The sequence below is a fragment of the Anguilla anguilla genome, chromosome 17, assembly GCF_013347855.1.
Source record: "Anguilla anguilla isolate fAngAng1 chromosome 17, fAngAng1.pri, whole genome shotgun sequence".
Taxonomy (NCBI): Eukaryota; Metazoa; Chordata; class Actinopteri; order Anguilliformes; family Anguillidae; genus Anguilla; species Anguilla anguilla.
This window is the reverse complement of record NC_049217.1, coordinates 11,237,593-11,260,951: the sequence shown is the minus strand read 5'-3', so window position 1 is coordinate 11,260,951 and position 23,359 is coordinate 11,237,593. Positions and strand designations below refer to the sequence as shown.

The window sequence follows — 23,359 nt, the reverse complement described above, 5'->3', positions numbered from 1 at the left end:
ATTTTATTTTAAGTTTCTTTGAGCTATTGTCCGCGTTCGTTTTACTGGTTGCAGTTTGGGCTACAAACATTGCATGAAGGGGAATTATAAATAAGCTATTCTCATGATATTTGTCTACTGAGTCAGGGAATCAGCATTTCCTTTCTTTTAACAACATAATTAAGGCAAATCAATAGGACTCTGGCCTCTCTTACCGCCATTACTCTCTTTGTAATGTTTTTATGGTAAATTACAAGTTTCATATTAATGGTACATTCGTCCCATCTGCTGCAAATATGATTCATGTCAGCATGTGGGGAAACCACATGGGACCGAATGCACAGATGATTACGTTAATAAAACGCTAATTCGGATAGCAATGAGGGGGAACAAGTGGAACAGCTCAGTAGAATGCAGGCTAGCATCCCAGCAGGAACTGAGTTTGACACCCCCTGTCCTGAGTATCCTTTTCTTTGGTGGATTCCCTTATCCGCAGGACCTAGAAGTCCAAACATTTAGCACATTATCTGCTCATGCTGCTGGGCACCTGTGGGGCGGTTTGGCTCAAAATCCTTCTCTGCGGGTGCTAAATTAATAGCAGAGTGTGTAGTCAAACCCGCTACGCCTGGTCTGAGTCTGCCTCCCAAACCGCTGAACCTCATCACTTCAGATTAGGAGCTCACCTGGGATCAGGTTTCCCCTGTCCATATTCTAACTTCATAACGCCATTATGAGCTAAAAGACAAAACTGATCCTAGATCAACACGCCCACTCCGGGTCGGCCTGGCTGCATTTCACAGAGACACGGGGAAAACAGCCTCTGATTGGTCCAGGGCAGAACAATGACGGGATGGCGAGACTGAGATTTCAACACCAGCGCAGCTGAAACAAGTAAACCAGTCATCTGATTGGTGGGCGTGTCCTACCACATCAGCTGATGTAGAATCCTGGGGGGGAAATGGGGTGTCTAGGTGTGTGCACGTTACCATAGCAACACCCCTGACAAGGTCGCGCCCATCGCGCTGGCCGCCGCGGGCCTGACCGGCTTTGGTTTCGCCTCTCCGGCGCTAAGCCGCTAAATTATGCAGAGCGCACATATGGGAGAAGGAACGCAGAGAAGAGCACGGGGCCCAGAATCAGAGCACGGACAGATGACTGTACTGCAGCCACGGCACAGACATAACCCAGCACAAGCAGCCATAAGACAGCCATAACACAGCCGTAAGACAGCCCTAATATAGCCATAGCACAGCCTTAACACAGCCTTAACACAGCCTTAACATAGCCACAGCACAGACATAACCCAGCACAAGCAGCCATAAGACAGCTGCAACACAGCCGTAACACAGCCTTAACATAGCCCTAACATAGCCATAGTTCAGACATAACCCTGTAACACAACCATAACATAGCCCTAACATAACCATAACACAGCCGTACCATAGCCATAACACAGCCATAGCACAGACATAACCCAGCACAAGCAGCCATAACACAGCCGTAACACAGCCCTAACACAGCCACAGCACACCCACAACACAGCCAAAACACTGCTGTATCAGTTCTAATGAGGGCTGGGAGGTATACCTTATTTATAGGTATACCCATATGAATTCACGCAATGGTATGCAGTTTTTCAATACCGCTGCCAATGGTATTTAATTGTTTCATCCAATGAATATTAAAAATTGCACATTGCAACAGCATGACAAAGAATTTGCAACATGAAGTGAATTGTCATAGTGAAATTTTTAACTTCATTATTATTGATCTTTATTTTTCTACAGTTACAGTATATTTCAATTATTGTGTAAATTGTATTGGAAAACCAAATACCTTCAAAATACTGTCATACCATCAATAATGTCAAAAATATGATATGATGTTTTCACCATGTCACCCAGGGTTCTAACACAGATTTAACCACAGCTGTAATACGTTAAACACAGCCATAACAGTCATAACTTAGCCGGAGCACAGCCATAACACAGTCATTGCACAGCTCAAAATGCAAAACTGTGTGACACGGTCCATGGAGGTGCTGACTCTCAGCCTATATGCAAATTCCCCATCTGACCAGCAGTTTGACTGAGAGCCATGGCACTTCCTGTACTGTGAGTCCCTCTCTATACAGTATGAAACCCTCTCTGCTTTCGCACAGTCTGAGTAAAGTCAAAAAAGGGCAAACTGTCCACTCTCATTAATATAGAAAAGCACAGCTATAACACAGTCATAACACAGCCATATTAAAGCTGTAACATAGCAGTAGTACAGCTATAGCATTGTTAAAGCACAGCTGCAATTCAGCATTAACAGCCACAGCACAACGCTTATTTAAAGGTTATTATTACTGCCCGTGTGCTCAGCAGAACGGTGGACCGGTTCCAAGCCTTCGCAGGTGTTGGCACGCCTTTCCCAAATCCTGTCTGGGACCCTGCCAGCCACCGGGTAGAAGGTGAGGGGTATGAGGTGGCGCAGCTAGGGGACGGCGGTGTGCTCCGCGTCCTAACGGCAGACGCTCGCTACGGAGCCTCCCAAAGCACTCGCAACCACGGAGAACCGGCACAGGGGCCTGCGCTGCTCTCAACACAGACCATGCAGTACGTACAACAAACCAGATTTGAGTCACAGAGCATTTAAGGGCATCTAGGGCCATGGTATCTAGGCATCTATGCTGTCTGGGTATCTAGGTTATGTGGTTATCTGTGTCACCTAGATGTCTATTGTATGAGGACATCTATGACGCCCCAGGTGCAAAGTGATCAGCAGCTTACCTGTATACACACACACACACACACACACACACTTGGGGGGTGGTGTTTTACTCACATCGGATGCAGGCCCCTTGTCCGCGCCGGGACAGGAGAAGGTGACGAATTCATGGCAGCGCTTGTGCACCACAAAGCAGCACACTGCAAACAGAGAGGAGCAGCGTATGGTCAGAGCATGGCAGGAGATAGACTCTACCACTGACATACATCTACAGCACAAACACGCACACACGCACACATGCACGCACGCACGCACGCACGCACACACACACGCACACACACACGCACACACACACGCACACACACACGCACACACACGCACACACACGCACACACACACACACACACACACACACACGGACACACACACTCACACACACATACACACACACACACATACACACACACATACACGCGCATACACGCGCACACACACGCACACACACGCACACACACACACACACACACACACACACACACACACACACACACACACACACACACACACACACACACACACACACACACACACACACACACACACCACACACCACACACCACACACCACACACCACACACATTCAGGGGTTAGGAATATTCAGACACTGAAAGAGCTGGATACAACACAAACACACAGAATCAGGAAGGAGACGCAGAGACCTGTTTGACAGAACCCCAGTGATGGAAACGAAGATTATTTACATGTGGCCTACACCCTGGGAATTTACAGAACCTGTTCTGGTGAATTTATATGAGAACAACTCTAAGAATATTTAATTATCCTATCATTTATTTACTTTTAAGCCATTACCACATTGCCAATTTTGTTACTGGGGATATTAAAGTTCTAATTCTCAGAAGATTTTTGGCAGAACGAGTGTTTTTTTGGATGCTAATTTGTATTCCAGGCAAGTGGAGTCAGGGCAAACTGGTCCAACTGTCCTTTCCAGAATCTTCTCCGAGACGGTGAGTGAAGAACACCATAAGCACCCTGGGTGGCTTTAGCCTCGTTTTGCCCTAAGCATATTGTTGCCTGCGTGGATTCTGCAAAAAGCGTTCACTTTCGTTTACAACTGACTGCGATCGAGGGGCACCACGCCGCCAGCCTCGTAGAGTATTCTTGGCAAAATGTGCACATGCCAAATGTCTGGTCTCCCTTTTGATTTCACATCGATTTATCACAATGGGAGGGGGGGTGCTCTATAGCAGAGAATTAAAAAAGGCAATTAGAGCTATTGTTAGCGAGCCAGAGTTCGATCTATTGTTAGCAAGACTGTGATCCATTGTTAGTGATCTATTGTTAGCGAGACCGTGATCTATTGTTAGCACAAGCGCCTTTTCCCAGAGCTAACCTGGTCGGTTAACTACCTGGCCTCCCGAGGAGGTGGCCGGGAGCTAGACTGGACTGCTGTGTTCGGCACCAGGATGATCACTGTCATGGCATAACACAACACAATGACGAGAACAGGCCGCTCAGCCCAACAATGCACGCCATTTTCCTGACTAAATTGTACCCAGTTACTTTCGGACTGCAGTCAGAGCAATGGAGCACCTCCACTGTCAGGGGTCACCATACAGTAACCAGGCCCTGGGACCCCTCTCCCCATAGCACTGACACAGAGGCTGTGATCTACAGCTAGTGTATAAGAGCAGGCTGTCACATCCAGCACACAGGGCTAGTGTTCCTGAAACATCAGTGGCTCCCATCCCTGTTCCTGGAGATCAAACCTAGCACACCACATTCAACAGCTAGAGGTCACATTGGGCTTCTAATTAGTAGAATCGGATGTACCAAATTAGGGCTGAAATGAAAACCGACAAGACAACAGACTTCCAGGAATAGGGCTGGGAACCACTGCGACACATAATCTACATCTCTGCTCCTTTTTACATCACATTATATTACATTACAGGCATTTAGCAGACTTACACAACTTTTTAAAAATTATACAGCTGGATATACTGTATACAAGGTACTTAACCTGCATCGGTGACCTTTAGGTTACAGGACAAGTTCCTTACCCATTATACTACACTGCCGCCCTTTTTTTTTACCCATCTCTACCCTACTAAAGGGAGCAGGGAGAGATCTGTACTCCCCATTCATTCTGATATGCATTATTTTGATTGTTCAAATTGTAATTTCCAAGTTGTGTACGTGTAAATGAGGGAGTGTGTGGGCGTGTGTGCACGTGTTTGCGTGCACTGTGAATGCGTGCACGAGTGAGTGTGTGCGGAAGAGGGTGCTCATTGTGTGCTGATGCTGTATGCACCTAATCACCCACAGGAGGAGCTCGTGGCCAGGGCGTCCGGCTCCAGTCCTGCAGGGCTGTAATGTCTGTCGGGTTTCAGTGTTCTTCAGAAGTGATGCACTGAAGGCATTGATCGGCTCAATCAATGCCTGTTTTCAAGGCCTGCATCGGCTGACGATCGAAAGGAAACCACAAAAAAACCTGTCAAATGTCCAGGGGCCTCATTTATAAAATCATTTTGGAATTCATCCTAAATGTGAGTGTATCATTTCCCAAAACGTTCCAATAACAATATATAAAATGCCCATATGCATGATGCGTTTAAAAATCAGAAATCACCCTAAAACTGTGTGCACATGAATGAGCTTATCAACTCCACCCAGTGAATTCCCCCAAATATTCCCTGTGAAACCATCGTAACATGATATAAGATTCATTTTATCATGTTCTGGAAGTTTCATTTTAGCTTTGGGTGAGTCACATTGCTGGACCACCGAGTCTCACGTAGTCAAATGTCGAGTCTCACAAGCATACCCGTTAGTCTAGGGACAAATTCATATGAAAATATTAGTGGTGACTGCGATGTCTGGCTGCGATAACCTAGTTAACAGCCCACGATGAGAATATTGCGTCTCACAGAGCTCATCACAAAACTAAACCTGACACGTGCATGGACTAACAGCCTGAAGGGATCGGCAAAATATCCTCACGTCTGAAAAGAAGTGTTGAACCAGCAGTACTGCAGCACAGCCACAAGCAGAAGTCGGTATGCGTCCTCAGGAGTTTGCATACGCAAACAAACATTTTCAGGTCAGTTTGAAATGATATAAATCTCTGTTTGCGTGGCTTTCATGTAAGACCAAATCTGTTGAATTACGGATCAAGTCCGTGCGTACAAACATTTTACAACTGAGGCCCGTGGACTTCAGGGAGACACTGCTACAGCAGAGTATAGCCACCTTCTGACCAGCCAACCCCTGGTCAGATGGGGAATTTGCACATTCCCAAGTTGAGTCAGCACCTGCATGGACCGTGTCACATAGTCATGCCTTTATAGCTGTGCTATAACTGTGTCATAGCTGTGCTATAACTGTGTTATGGCTGTGCTCCATTTATGTTATGGCAGTGTTAAGGGAGACATACTGCTATAGTCAAGTATAGCCAGCGTGTGGCTCCTGGTCAGTTATGTATGTGCCTGCAGCTTGACTAACTAGTTAAAATATTTAACATTTCTACTAATTACAGTTGCCAATTAGCATCCCCTATATGGTCGATTTAAAGTTGGAGCTATGCCCAGTAGGACCCTTTCCCTTGGATTTTACTGTTACTCTGTGTTTGTATCATATTGCTCTTTTATATCTTCAGGTGCCAAACCGGAGCACGGTTTAAAGCTCAGGCAAGAGCAATTACGATCAAGTAAACGGAAAAAAAGATGAAACTCGTCAAACGACGTGACCTCACGTAAGCACCTCTAAAACCGGGGATCTGACGGGAACCTTAAAACGGAGCTGAGCGGTGCGAGCAGCACCAAAGCCCCGGCGCAGGTCCTCCTGGCGCGTCTACAGCGGCCATAAAGATCCAAGAGAAGCCGGTTTAAAAGGCCATCATAAGAGACAGAATTTGGGTTTCATTATTAACCAGGAAATTAAATATAAATGCAGTTCAACAGCCCGGCAGCGTGGAGAAGCCGGCCGCGGGGAGACAGACAGCGCGATAATGGAGCGCCATGAGTCACCCGGACACTGTAGCGCAAATTCAATTACCGCAGAAAAAATGTTCCGCTTCTGACAGCAAAATGTATGGCCTTTCTAAATCTCTCTCAAATGACCGACGGACAGCAAGTCAAATGCACAAATACACACACATGGGCGCACACACACACACACACACGCGTGTGTGTGTTTCGTGTGTGTGTGTCAAAGCACATGCATGCACACATTAACATTATCTCGCAAGCGCACGCACATTTACATACGCATACACACGCAGGATTGTGTGCTCATAATTGAGGGCAGATGCTAATAAAATCCTTGTTACATCACAGCAGTCATAATCAGAGGAAGTGATATGAAGGAGATGAGATCCCATTACGCAGTTTTAATGGCTGTTTGGTCAAAAAGCTACTTAACTGGCATACAAAGAGTCAATGCAGCCATTTCCTGGCAGCAACAAAAAAAAAAAAGGATATTTACAGATCACAGAAACCAGCTGAGGGGCAGGAATCCATTTTTGAAGCCCAATGTAACAAACAACCAGACTAGAGAAAGTCGAAAAAAAGAGGAAAGAACGGTGGGAGTTCACCTTGCATGTTCTCTGTGAGGAACAGGCCTCTCCGTTTTCAAGGACAAACACCCTCATCATTCAGCCAGCTCTGCACAGCAATGCTTAATGAGGTCAATTAAGGAACAAGCTTAATGAGGTTTGTTAAGGAAAGGCTTAGCAAGGTCAACTAACCCTTTTATGCAAGTCCCCTAGTGGTTAGGATGCAACCATCCCGAGATTGCTCAACCCAGACAATGAGTGCTCCTGCAACCAAACTATGAGCGGAAACAACAAACTCAGTGTTCTAGCTTTATTAGAAGATGGTACACTACAGCTACACCAAATACAGAGTTTCTAAGTGCCAACATTGTTGTGTAGTTCATCCATTTAACAAGCACTCCCTACCTGCAGTCTCATCTGCAACTATACCCCCAAATCATGACACACTGGACAATAGCATCTATCTGGGAGTTCATAAAAATAGTCTTTCACCACCAAAATGTCATATTGTGTCATTGTAACAAGATAAAGCCGACAATAGCCGGAAGGTAGCCCAATACAGTCGTGAAAAATTCTGCTCACTGAATAGTGAAAAACAAGTGGAATTCTTGTGTAATTATAAAATGTCATTCTGCTATCAATATCTGTGATTAAATATGGAATAAATATACAATCTTTCCATTGGTTTTATAGGTAAAGATGTTCCTTTCCAGACTCAACTTTATTGTCTTGCACAAGAAATAAGAAACAAGAGAAATAAACACGCAAATAGAAAGTGGGGGTAGGTACTTACAACAGCCACACGCAAAACCCAACGCACAATTTACCCTCAAATTTTGCACACTTGTGGTCAAGAATTTTATGATCCAGGACATGTATAGTTTTACTTGTTAAATATACATTATCTCTCAGTATTTCATTTAAAACTGAAGGAGAACAACTTCATTTTTGCATTTTCACCAAGATAATTGCAATCATGGCACTTTATTTAACAACCTAAATTATGATTATAATCAGTTAAGGTAGTATTGTAAATGGTACAAGTCTGTTGTTTCATTTAAGCCATTTTCCAAATCTCTGTGATGCTCACAACTGCAGTTATAAAGCCTTAATTAGAACACTACTTAAAAGGGCGAGGACTGGCCAGATTTGGCATCCATGCGAAGTGGTTAAAGAAAGGCCAGTGGTTTCTCCAGTATATCGTTATGGGAAGGGGTGTAGAACGGCACTGAAGTGCAGTGCAGTGCATGAGTGAATTCAATAAAAAAAAGTATCCAGCAACCTATTTTCTGTGAACTTCATTTCCCATGAGCGCATGTGGGCACTGCAGCTATGTGTATAAAATCATTTACATCCTTCCAGCCAGAACTTTTCTCTGCAGTCCTCTAGCTGGCCAATGCAGGCAGTGTGTTTCAGAGGAGAGCACTTGAAATACAGCTGGTGCAGGCAGACTGCAGGCACCTGACCGACCAGAAGAGCTGCTCTTACGTGATAAGAGGAGGGAAATGAAAACAGCCAAAATCCCACCCTCCCTGGATGATGCCAGTCATGAGCAGCCATGGCACGTAACCAGCCACATTCGGCACTGGCACAGTCAGGATTCAATACTAACCCGTGAAGTGCGGCACACACACTGTTTTACTCGGTTGAGCCACCCAACATCCCCAGTTTTTTTTTTTTTTCAATCTTAAAAAGGGATTCACAAAATGGATTATTCGCCGCAGGTTATTTCAATCTGAGATCTGTCTGGAGAGCAAGTCACAGGTGGAAATGAGTTAATGATAAATGTGATGACAGGAAGATGCTGGGGAACTGTTAATACGTGGAGCAGCTGTGCCAGGTCACACAGACGAGCCAGAGACCCTCGGCGCGTTCAAGACCAGGCTTGATGCCGTGCTGGATGCTCTCTAGACAATGGGTAAAATTACAAGGTGAGGGGGGCCAAACAGCCCCCCTCTCATCATCAAACATGGCCGTGTTTATGCTTGCACATGCAGACTTTAGGGTGGCAGGCTCAAAGGCTGAGGTGACAACAAAAACAAAATGTACTTACTTATTTAAGGCCGGCATATTTCAATATTACATTTATATTTATTTTGCATGGAATACAGAGTTCCAGTCACTGCCTGTTTAAAGCACATACCTGTACTATCAAGTGAATCCACTACATTTAGGAAACAGGGTTTTCAATACTGTATTCGGCTAAAAAAAGACTGACCTGATTATTCACACCCACACACTTGGGTGCACATATGTGCATGTACACACTCTCTCTAGCACAATCTCACACATATTCAGTAAAAGGATTAAGTAAAATATTTCAGTCAATATACAGCTGACACCCTCATTTAATGTTAAAGGCACTCTCAACACCGAACACAAGTGCATCAACAGCTAAAACTCTTCCCTTATCCAACATGTAAAATATTTTTACTTGATTTAATTTGTTCATTATTATCACTGATATCAGTTAATTAAATCACCAAATTCACAACATGTACAACTCACAACCAGATTAGAATTAATAGATTTACGTTACCACAAATATTCAACAACTAGACAAAGGTACTGAAAAACTACCTTTACAAACAACGAATGCTATGGATATGGACAGGTTACAGTCTGTCAGTTATCTAATTTAGATAATACTGGTCCATGCAATATTACCAATATTACATTTCTGAGGCATACTGACTTTGTGAGGCAAACCTAAGGTGAATTGTCTGGTTTGAATGAAGCATTTGTTTTTAAATTACATGACTGTGCAAACAACATGCAGAGAAGTTTGTGAAAAAACAAGGAGACAGCGCCAAGGTATGATTAAAGAACAAAATACGAAACAAAGCAAATACGCCATATGGCAGCATTGATTGTTATTACGTTTAAAACCATTCGATTATCGTAGATGTGGTATGTCACCCAGTCTTAGAATTATAGCACCTAGAATCATATTTTTCAGTTTAATTACAAACCTAGAAGCATGGATTTTAAAAAATCTTGCAAAAAATTTTTTTTTTTTTTTTTTTTTTTAAATTGAATGCTGAATGTTACTGTACTCGGATCAGAGTGGGAGACAAAAAACCTGGATCGGGAGATCCCTAATTATGATCAATAAACAACACAAATGTCAGACATCCAAAGATGATTGGCTCAAGGAAAGGCAAGCAATTATTTTGTTGTGGTTCAATTCTGGGTCATTGAAATAAAAATAAAAAACACATTTATAAAACGCAGTGCATTTTTCCCCTGTATTTTGGCTTTTCTTCTGCAGAATCCTGCATTAACACTACCAATGCAGCATAACACTAACCTGTAATTGTGAGGTGAATACGGGCAACTGAAATTAGGAATGAATAGGAACGGGGGGAACAAAGGGTTTTAAAATGTTACACTTGAACCGCACAATATGAACTCTTATCAGGTGGGCCGATCTGGGATTCACACCGATACAAAAAGTGATATCGCAGGACAAAGGCGCACAGGTAAGCAGAGGTTGCCAGGTGGGGCACTACAGTACCATTGCATAAGAACATGTGGAAGCCCTGTGGTACACATACTGACAGTGGGACCGATTCGACTGTGACTTCTCATCACTAGCTCTGTTGCTGTTTCCGTTCCCATGCTACAAGCGCCTTCTCTAATTCGCTTTGGCTGAAAGCATTTGCCAAATTAATACATTTCAGCTGTAACTGTATCCTTGAGCAGGATATTGAACACAATTTTCTCAATAAAATATGCACCCGGAAATAAATAAATAAATAAATAAATAAATAAATAAATAAATAAATAAATAAATAAATAAATAAATAAATTTATATCAATTTAAGTTCTGTGTTTCTCCAGACTAGGGGATCTGCAAAAAAAATAAATATGAGGTAATGTTGTAGTGATGACAGGAGGCCTACTGTACAGTACAACAGGCAAATAAAAACAGTGTAATCAAGTACAGCTGGACTTCAGATTAATGCAAACTGGGCTTATCTATCCCTGCCAGATGACTCATAATGAGGATTACAATACCTAGTAAGAGATAAGAGATTACAGCACACACACACACACACACACACACACAAATATTTATATAAATATTATATAAATCTATGGCCGCAGAAGATGTGAAGAGGCAGTGGAGACAGATGTACAGTAATGTTTGTGTGAAGTGTGGCCAGGGTTCACGCCTGTATAAATGCTCTGGGACATGTACAACGCTGAACTCACTTTTATCCAAAAACACCAAGCCCTCACACTTCCTCTTCCTCTCCCTCCTCCAGCCACCCCGAGCTCTGAGATTTAAGCACAATACTCAGCCCTACAGTTTAAAGCATGGACTGAAAAGGAGATTCTGGTGTTTTAGCCAAAACTCTCAATTTCAATAAAAAAACATGGTATAATATAGTATACAATAAAACATTGTATAGTATAGTATAAAATAGATGTATGCAACATATCATTATGAAAATGAAAGTTTCTTAATTTAATGTGGTGATTCTTCATAATATAATGATTCTTATTCATCCTCATAAACATGAACCATACAATGAGTAAATAGGGTAATACACTATATAATGTATAAGAAATCTATACATTTGAAAATGTCAGACTATTTGGTGCAAATTACGATATACCTCTGAACATATTCCATTCAATTTCTGTTCACGTTGGTTAATCCATCACTGCAACTGTCCTCATTTTAGGAAGCATATTTTTTAAAAGAATGCACGCTTGTCAGCTCTCTCCAGGGCTGGTTCCGCAGCACTGAGATGGGTCTAACAAATTCATTTGGGTATTCCAAACTAGGAGTAAAAAATAAAAAAAAATCTGGGATAAAAATTGGTGTATAAAAAAAACCAGGAGCATGCAAGCGCTCGGTGATGGCACATTCGCCGCGATCGTAATGAGATGCGTAGAAGGGAAATGAAAGTGTTTAATTGGCTGTGTCCAGGCGTGAGTAGAGGGCTCTCATAAGGTACGATCTGCACATCTCCACACGGCCGCCCGGAAACCGTCACCCTGGGAGCCATCTGAGTGCGCTGCTCCACAATATCAATCCTTCCAGAAACACGCGACTGCTAGTGCGACTGCAGTCTCGAATGCACGCATATGCACACACTGGCTTGCACTCATGAACGCGTGCACGCTCATTCACACACACTGGCTTGCACTCATGAACGCGTGCACGCTCACTCACACACACAGGCTTGCACTCATGAACACGCGCACACTCACTGCACACACACATACGCACACACAGGCTTACACTCATGAACGCGCGCACGCTCATTCACACACACATACGCACACACTGGCTTACACTCATGAATGCGTGCACACTCATTCACACTCACATACGCACACACTGGCTTACACTCATGAATGCGTGCACACTCATTCACACACACATACGCACACACTGGCTTACACTCATGAAGGCGTGCACACTCATTCACACACACATACGCACACACTGGCTTACACTCATGAACGCGTGCACACTCATTCACACTCACAGGCTTGCACTCATGAACGCGCGCACACTCACTGCACACACATACAACTGCACACACACGCTCGCTAACCTGCACCACTTCAACAGACAAACACTTCCACCCTTTAGACAATGAGTGTTTGTTTTACTGAAAAATGCAATTAGCATCTTTACATAATGCCTTGTTTACTGTCACTGAAGTCCTGTTCAGAATGCAGGGACCCCACCTGCAGATGATGTAGAGCCACATCTCACAGGAACACGCGGTGTGTAACGTTCATTTATCATGTCTTCGTAGCCACGGTGACGTACGCGCACCAGCGTCTACTTAGCATCCCTTCAGACAAGATATTTACTGAAGCAGTTCCTGGCTAAGCACCGTGTTTGAGGGCATGTCAGTCTTCTATTCACTCCCCAGGGTTTGAATAGACAACCTTCTGGTTTGAAGTCCACTGTTCCCAAGGCAAATCACCACTTTGTTAAATGGTAAATGGTAAATGGACTGCATTTATATAGCGCTTTTATCCAAAGCCCTTTACAATTGATGCCTCTCATTCACCAGAGCAGTTAGGGGTTAGGGGTTAGGTGTCTTGCTCAAGGACACTTCGACACGCCCAGGGCGGGGTTTGAACCGGCAACCCTCCGACTGCCAGACAATCGGTCTTACCTCCTGAGCTATGTCACCCCTTGTTAAACAAGCAAATATTGTAGCAGTGGGCTGCACAATGCTTTTCACAGGAAAAGCATTTAGACTCACCAGATATTCAACTCCTGTGTAACTTCCAGTTGGTAACTGGAGTTTGAGGAGTTACATTATTGTACAGAACATCCAGTCACACTAGAGTACTTTGTCAAATTTCAAAATGAATTTTTTCAGAAGCATCAAATTGGAAATATTACGCATTTAACTGTACAAAGACGTTAACAACACAGACTATTCTGACCAGAAATACGGATGATCTGGAGAGTTTAAAAAATCTTTGGTGCTAAAAGTGGAGAGAGCGTTTTTTTGCCCATCACAGAATAGCAAACAGTTAATGGCAGCTAACAAAAATGAGAGAGAAAGAGGGAGACAAAGAGAGAGAGAGAGAGAGAGTGCTGCAGCGCTGGAGCTGGACTCTTTTATATCAGGGAGGCCCCTGACGGATCCAGCGGCTCTCCAAAACATTCAAATTTCACCTTTTGTCCCTTTAACTCTCGTCATAAAAAGTTGCGTAAGCCAGGGCAGGCAGCCCACGCAGAAAAGTATAAATATCAGTGAGCCGGCGGTGGGGTCTGAGCGACTCCAGGGGACGGGGGGATGGGGAGGGGGGGTTGGCTGAGTCACTCACAGTATTTCGATTTCAAAGTCGTCCTAAGCGCCGTTCCCCCCCCCCCCCCCCCCACCCAACGGCTTGCCTCTCACAGGCCCACAGTCCGCCACTCTCACAAAGGACGCTAGCCGGTAGCCGAGGAGTACTTCAAAATTCCAGAATTCCCATCACCCCACTTCGCACATTCCCAGAACACCCCCACCCCCCCACATAAGCTCATGGGAACATTCAGGAGAGCCTTTTCGATGCATGCGAGCCGCTTCCCTGGCCTGTAGGTTATTTCGACAGTATTTCCACTTCTAAACTAAACACCGACAGTCGAAAACAATTAACTGGCTATGTCAACAGATGCACAGGAAAAATGAATTTAATAGCCAGTGCAGTCTGGAGTCCCACTGAGAGAGCGGGGGGCTCTAAATAGTGGCAGTGGTGCTGTATGGAGTGCGCGGCTGTGCCAGTCATGTCAGCCAGCGTGGACAGGGACACGCCCGTATCAGTGCCCCTCCCCTGTCCACCCCCACTATAGCCTCAACTCCCCCCAAAACACCAGCATCCCTCATACACACCCTCACATGTACCCTAGCCCGCTCAGTCCCAAGCACATAAATGCACACATGCATACCACTCTTTACTGTCACTCACACACACATACATACATACCACACCTTACTGTCACTCACACACACACATAACACACCTTATTGTCACTGTCAGGAAGAGAGAAAAGGGTAGGGAGAGGAGTGTTTGAGATATTACTGCATGTTTGTCATATTTTAAAATATTTTTTTTATATTTATATAATTTGCTCGCAGAATACAGAAACACAAAAGGCCATGCCAATAAAGCACAGAAGGGTGGGAGAGGGAGGGAGGGATGCAGTAAGAAAGAAAATGGATGGAAGGAACGCTAAGAGGTAGAAAGAGGTAGGCGAGCTGAGAGACAGGGGAGAGAGAGAGAGAGAGGAGGGTGAGGTGTTTTCACTGCGCAGTCGTTCCGCTCTACCTATTCTCTTTGGAAACGGTTCGCAATGCGCAGCCATGCCAAAAAAAAACACATCCGAATCCAACTGCTAGAGGTGAGACGGAGAGGGAGAAAAAGAGGGGGAGGCACACAGGAGGAAAGATGGAGAGAAAGAGGGAAGAGAGATGAGTCGTTAAATTTATAAAAGCACAACCGCACGCACTGCAGTACTACCTTCATAGCTCAACGTCAGTTAATCGTTTTACAGATCGCAGTCTGGGAAACAAGACACAAGTCATATAAGAGTCAAATAATTCCCCACAATGCAATTAAGGATCAGCACTTTGTACTAAAAAAGTGGAAATTGTTGTAATGCCCATCGTTCGCACCCCTAACGTTTAACACTTAAATGGTGCACACCAACAACTGAAAATAAACCGGTACAGAAAATTAAACGAAAACAGAGCCCAGACTAGCTACCTCAGTTTCAGCTCCATCAAACGCAGCGTTCGTGGCAAAGCTATCAATGCCGTGCGCTGATTTAAACGATTCTTACTTTTTTTTTTCTTTTTTTTTTTTAAAGTAGCTGAAACCACACTGCGGGAAAAAGTAGGTTGAACACATTAACAGCTGAGTTAACTGCAACACCCACGCAACCCGAAGAGTGTAATCTCATTTTCCTGATTGGATCAAGTGTGCTCGGGGAACGAGCGATCTGCATTAAATTAAACACTAGATACCCTACACATGCGCAGCCTCCCTTCGTGAATTACATTCCTCGGCCTAAATCTCCATAATTATATAACCGCTTATTTCGCGATACGCGGAACACGGTTTTTTGGGGTGCCGAGCGGCTCATTCGGGCGCGGGCAGTGGGGCCTCACACACGACCGGCGACCGCCTCACCCTGGTTACGGGAGGGTTCGGTCGACCGATGACCGCCGCTGAGCGTTCGGACTCCCGCCGGCCGCGTGCTAAAGCTGCCTCCTCCAAACGAACAGGAGCAGGCTGGTGACACCGCGCGCTTCGGAGAACGGCGGCTGTCTTCGCTCCAATCCCCGCAGCAGCGGGGATCGCTCAGGAACGCCGCTACAAACTGTTTATTGGATATTCCAAATTAGGCTGGGAATTGGGACATATGCAGCTAGATTTATAGGCTAAATTATATACCAAATTATTTTGTATGCCAAATTTTTTTTTTTTTAATGGATATGGATTTAATTAACATTGTTGTTCTTATATACATAAATCTATGAATAAATGTAATAAAATCCAAAATAATATAAATACTAAATATATAAGTGTATGTACGTGTACATGCAGGTATGTGAGTGGATATATATATATATATATATATGTATATAAATACATATGTTGGGGACAAAGGAATATTTTTTCTCGATTTGGCTCTGCATTCTGTACTGTACAGATTACAGTACTTTTCATACATGCTCCCCATTTAAGGGCACCATAATGTTTGGGACAAGTGCCTTCACAGGTGTTTCTGATTAATCTGGTGTGTTCAATTGCTTCCTTAGTACAGGTATAACAGAGCTTTCAGTGGCTATTCTTGATTCTAGGCTTTTGATCGCCTTTGGAGTCTATTATTTGTAGAGTTGTGCCAATGAAAGTCAAGGAAACCATTATGAGTCAGAGAAATACTGTAAGAAAAAAACAGTCAAAGACATAGGCCAGACCATAGGCTTACCAAAATCAACTGTTTGGAACATCATTAAGTAGAAAGAGAGCACTAGTGAGCTCAGTAGTTGCAATGGGCCAGGTAGGGCAAGGAAGGCCTCTACAGTTGACCAAAGAATTCTCACTATAATGAAGAAAAAGCCCCAAACACCTGTCTGATAGATCAGAAACACTCTTCAGGAGGCAGGTGTTGACTACTGTTCACAGACTTCATGAACAGAACTACAGAGGCTACACTGCAAGATGCAAACCACTAGTCTCTAGCAAAAACAGGATATCCAGGATACAGTTAGCTAAGAAGTGCCTAAAAGAGCCTGCAGAGTTCAGGAAAAAGGTCTTGTGGACAGATGAGACCAAGATGAGAGCAAAGTGAGGAGCCCAAAAGGAGCTGCCAAGAACATGGTGGTGGGGGTGTTATGGTTCAGGCATTTATGGCTGCCAAAGATACTGGCTCACTTGTCTTCATATATACACACATACACACGCACACACATATATAGCCATACACACACACACACACACACACCGGTCTGAGCGCCAGAGGGCTTCGCGGTCACATTAATGATGCAGCTCCTCTCTTTCCCGTCAGTGTGGTTAGCATCATTACCAGCCCCTATTCGGGTGAGACTCAAATCTTCTCAATTATATTTACAACAAACTATTTAGGCATTTAATGACTTACAGGAGGTGAAGCATTTGCATTTTTTGTGTGATCCACAGGGGCCACGTTCGTACACACTGTTTATTTTTATTCTCCTGCTGTTATATTTCACAACAATGTCGAGTGCAAAACGTGTAGATAATCTGTGTATGGCTGTGCGTGGGGCCTACAAAAGCATGCATGGAAATATGTTCTTAAGATCCCACGCTCAGCCATATATAGATCTGACATTGAGTTTTACATTCATATTTTTTTTGCCAATAATGAATCTAGTAGCATGTGCTCAGGGTTTTAGAAAGACTGATTATACTCACATCACTTCTGCACCTTCTGTAGCCACACACTCCACATGACCAGTGACTATTTCACACCCAAAAGGCCACACTGTACTACACGAGAGCCATTGACTGTTTTACACTCAACAGGGCACACTGTACTACAGGAGAGCCAGTGACTATTTTACAGCCTACAAATCACATTGTACTACAGAAAAGCCAGTGATTAGTTCACACCCTACAGTCCACACATTACAACAGGAGAGCCAGCGATTACTTTACACCCTATTGGCTACACAGTACTACAGGAGTGCAATATCTTAAAGCCTACTCCTTCGGAACAACCGAGTACATCTTGAGCACTTACCAGTGCCAGAGCAACTCCTGCCCCATCAAAATTTCCCCCCAAATGATGCCTCCGGATCCAGGACTCCATGTCCGATTGCGTAGCAACTAGGTGGAAACCCCAAAGGGTTAATGTCATTTTTGAGAGCACTACAAACACAATTACCTCCGAACAATTCCCACACCAACCAGAGAGGCTTTACACAATACATCCTCATTAACACTTCAAATGAAAAGAGTGATGGCCCTACACAATAAACACATCAACAGCCCGTCTCTCGGGAAACGCTCCTGTCCTTACACCTTTGTCACATTACAGGGGAAATACTTACAACCGTTTGAATTCACAGCAGTGAGGACCACGTGCACGTAAACACGCACAAACATATGTGCACGCACACGCAAATGCCCACATACATACGTGCACATACACACACTCATCATGCGTACTCAAAAATATGTGCACATACATGCACACTCACTCATCTTGTGCTTCAGCAATGCTGGAGACAGAACTTCCAGTGTTAAGACTACAGAGCTGAATATCTGGGGCTTCCTTTATGAAATCAATTATCAATTATAATCAGTTTACATCTAAAATAGTGGCTCACACAGAAAACCATGACAAAATAGCTCTTGATAAAATCCCACTTCGACATGGATATGATCGTATCTCAACGTGAATTTTATACTAGACATAAGTTAATTAATTTTCACCTTTATTTAAACCTTTATTTAATCAGAGTCGTCACATTGAGATTGACATTCCTATTGCAAGCCCTGGAGCCCACAGTACATGTCTTTTGAATTACCTGCTGGTTATGTGGCGGTACTGCATGTTTGAGGGTTGCGTTTTAAGAGTAACATTTCATTGATAATGAGTTTTAGGCATGAACAGCACAAGAGATGTTGAAATGCAACCTCACTTCGAGGAAAATGGCCATTATTGGCTGCATTCATAAGACAGGCTAATAGTAGGCTAAAGAACATTCACGAGAGTTCAACATTAAGCTAATTTGAGATGTATTTATCACAGGTGTGCAAGACGCAGGCACGCCACATTAAAACAACAAACTTTTTATGTCCCAGTTATTTTCCCAAAGCGAATGTGAGCACTTGGGAAATAATCTTAAGATTACGTCGAGGTTTAAATCCAAGAACAGTTCTGTAAACGAGGCCCCTGGTTAGTACAGTGCCGCTTCCCAGCTCTTCCCAGTGGGCAATGTTCACATTCTAATCAACTTGTTAACCAGCCAAACACACATTACATGCATTCTGAGTGTTAAACAATTGAGCCGAAGAGGACTGACAACAGTGCATGAAAGAAATAACCACACGCACAAGTACAGAGACAAATTTGAATCTGAGGGAAAAGAAGAGCCTGTTTAAGAAGATTGCACACGCAAACACGTACTCACATTCATCCATTCACAGACACACGGGCTCACCCACACACAAGATTTATCATTCAAAATCCTTCGATGTGAGGTTTAAATACATGTGAGCACTGACAAAAAGCAGTCAGTCCAATTAGGCTGAAGGCTGGAGAAGGGCGTCTGCATTAGCATTGATTCATCTGAAAGGATCAGATCCATATTCTTTATGGGCCAATACCCATCAGCTGTCAGTCCCAGGGTCAAGCAGGGTCCTGCCAATGCACCGCATCTGTGTGTCCCTAGAGACCGTTGCCAAGGACAGATCACTGAGAAAATACAGTCTGTGTGAGGTATTGTACTTGCCAAGACCAGTCTGAGAGCAAAGAGCAAGACAGGGAAAATACATGCACACACATGCATGTATACACATCCCTTCACACATATCATTTGCACATACACAAATCTATATACACACATACATGCATAAGCAGACACGAATACGAACAGATATGTACACAGACACACACACACACATTCTCAAAAACACAAACGCACACATCACTTGTATCCATGTCATTGAAAAACAAGCCTGAAAGACAGAGCATAAGAAGTATATTTGAATGGCAGAATAACTAAAAAAGAACTATTTCTCTTCAAGTTATTAAACATTAATAGAATGTATTTGGAATTATCAAGAGCATTTTACACAGCTGCTCTACATTAAAATATTTTGGCTAAGTTTCCATTCCTCTTCAAAGACAGCTAGTCTAAGGTCAGCTTAAATCAGTATTTCCCTAAAATTACTGTCATATGCAACCGTTCAGTTCAACTAGGCGGGGAGGTTTGCAAGAAAATGCCACTGACTATTACTTTTACCTTTATGGAGTAATAAACTAGGGCTGTATAAACAACCCACTGAACCAAAATTATATTTTAATATTTTAATCAAGGCTGAAAAGATAAGCAATGCTGGCTTTTATCGTTATGTCACACAGCTTTGCTAAGGATAGAAAAGTACTGAACACTGGCACGGAGGCAGCAGAGAACAGCACTTACACAAGCCGACAGAAATCCATATCAGCATGCCGGACTGGCTACTCGGTACACCACATGACAGTCTGTCATAACCAGAGACCACTGTGAAAGTGCAAGCGTGTGTGTGATCTAACTTCTGAAAAAAGATCACGCAGACAATTCCCACTTCTGCCGTCACATCGCAATATCAATATCAACTTCCAGCATAGAAACAGATGCCCCGATTCACTAATTCCCAAATGTACTGTGATATCAAAGCAAAATATATCTGCATTGTTGGGGGGGGGGGGGGGTCTTGGGAGAACCCCACATTATCCTGAGGTGACACTACAATGCGCTGAGGCGATGCTAAGAGAACACATCGCAGATAAAAGATCAATAATCCTTCATGATTCATCTATATCAGGACCCTTACAAAAACGCCTAATGGCTAAATACATGCTCACCTCCCTTTCATGGGTTTCACAAGACATATTTTTATAAATGGTGTGCCAGGATTAGAACAGTCACTTAAATTAATTTTTAAAAAACCAACTGCAATTCCACACACCTACTCTAAAATTAAAAATGTATCATGCGATAAAGTGAAATGGAAATGTGATATATTTAGAAATGACTGAAATATAAATATATTGTATACTATATGCATACATTTTATATTAATAGTAGTAATAATAATAATTATTATTATTATTATTATATTATTATTATTATTATGGAAAACAACCTTCAGTATATATTCCCTTACTTTTAAAATAAAGATGGATGTAATGTGTCAAGTGACGTGTGATTGGTTCAGCCACCCTCAGAGCCAAACCAGACACGCTCAGGTGTCTCTTCATTGGCCGCTCTGTAATACCGCTGTTTCCATTAAGAAGCAGGCTAACTGCCTCAGGAGACGCTTGACCCCCGCTGCTCTTCTCTCCCAGAGATCGGCACAAATGGTTCTGCTGAGCCTGAATTAGCTCAGACCTGCCCCTGCATCCCTCAGGTACAATCAAATCAGCTTGTATTTAAAAAAAGAAAGACCATGCATGCATTCTGGCCTCCCAGACTGTGTGGGCCACCCAGCAAAAGAACCAGTCCTTTATGCAGTGACACACCCGACAGCCTGGAACTCTAACAACCAAAAATAATTCTCAACATGCATTTGTTGACAGCACATAACAGGATATATTCATATATGAGAAAAACACAACGTACGTATGACAGTTACTAACTGCATGCCAGTCACAGTGGCCAAACATATTTAAACAGGGCCTCACTACAGGGCTCTCTAACCCTAGTGCTAGAAAGCCAGGTCTGCTGGTTGCTACTCGGCGCTTAATGTATTACACACACAGGGCGCAACTGGACAAACTGCAGCATCACCGAGGGAGGGCAGCGCCCCCTCAGCCTGACCGCAGAGCCCCAGTACACCTGCGTCAGCTGCGAGTGCGCTGAAGTATTCCTGCAGAGCGACTGCGCAGCTCGGCCAGCGGCAGGGTGCAGAAAAGCAGCAGCAGCTGCACAGACTTCCCTAAATGGGAGCCTCTACCAAGGGAATGGATAATGATGCAGAGAGATGTCATTTCCGGACTGTAAACTGGGAACATTAATTCAAAATATTTCTCAGCAGAGGCAGGTGCCGTGACTCCTCTGGGGACTGCATTTTCACCTGCGTACCTGTGAACACAGCCCACACCGCCGCCCCCCCCCCCCACAGATTGGGAATAACATTGTCAGGGCAGCTGACATAGCTTTGACGCCAGAGGTGAGGGGGGCTGGAGAGGGTTGAGGTGGGGATGGGTTGGCCTGTCCACACCCCCACCCCCACCCCCTCCATATTCCTGTGGTGGGGAGCACCTTCAGCTGTCTGAACAGTCATCACTGTTTTACCCATCTATCACTATTCACACAATTATATTTAGATTTTTTGTAAACTGAAATCATTCTGTTTTTAATTCCTTGGGAGCAAACTGAGCCTGCATCAGAAGCTTCAACCCAGTGAGTGAATGAGATGAGCAGACAGCCTCTTTGAGGCTGATTAACCGATGCCGGCTAAGTCCAACCAAACGGCTTCCCTGAGTTTGAGATTCTTCCTGCACTTGAGCTATCTGCCGTTAGCCGTTAGCGACCCCCTCCCCCACTGGCAGCACAATCATGTTCCGCAGAGTGACAGACGCTGAGGAAGCGGTAAGCACCAAACAAGAGAGGAGAACCGCTGCATTGTGCTCAAGCTTCGGTACCCACAATGCTCTCTGTCTCACGCATTATCAAGCCACAATTAGTAGATGACAGGCTTGCACACAAATGGAGGGAGAGGGGGAGAAAGAGAAAGGGGGGGGGGGAGAGAGAGAAAAAGACCAGACAAGAAAAAAGCAGAGAGATACAGAGAGGAGGCAGAGATGCTGAGAGATGACGCATGCAACAGCTGAAGAGAAAGAGTGAGACAGAGAAGGAGTGGGAGAGTGTGTGTGTGTGTGTGTATGTGTGTGAGAGAGAGAGAGAGAGAGACTAGACAAGAAACAAAAGGAGCACAGGCAGAGAGAAACAGAGAGATGACATGTAAGAGAGCTGAAGAGAAAGAGCTAGACAAAGATGGAGTGGGAGTGTGTGTGTGTGTGTGTGTGTGTGTGTGAGAGAGAGAGAGAGAGAGAATTTCTATACCCAATGTCTTTTCAAGAATCTCTACCAACAGAGACAGGTACTTAACACAATATCCATAATCCATAATACATACATACATATATTATAATTTCAGGCTTAAAGCAATCCTACATATTTGGCTTAAGTATACCAGTAAGCTTCATATTACAAGTGAAAGCGCCATAGAGATTGAACATACTATAAATTATTACAGTAATACCTGTCTCTGCACCTTACAGACAATGATAATGTGACATGAGACCAGGGGTTCTCAGACATCAAATGTCAAGACCCCCTAAAATAACATCCCCCAGCTCCT

At 43.8% G+C, this 23,359-nt stretch overlaps 1 protein-coding gene across 2 annotated transcripts in view; it reads right to left on the bottom strand.

Moving 5' to 3' along the window:
• The window catches only part of LOC118216704 (protein kinase C beta type), an 85,141-nt gene that overhangs the window by 49,088 nt on the left and 12,694 nt on the right, over window positions 1-23,359 (bottom strand). For both annotated transcript variants that reach the window (XM_035398114.1, XM_035398115.1), the window contains exon 3: window positions 2,809-2,891. In XM_035398114.1, coding sequence (XP_035254005.1) covers window positions 2,809-2,891 — 83 coding nt within the window. The remainder of the gene's footprint in view (window positions 1-2,808; window positions 2,892-23,359) is intronic.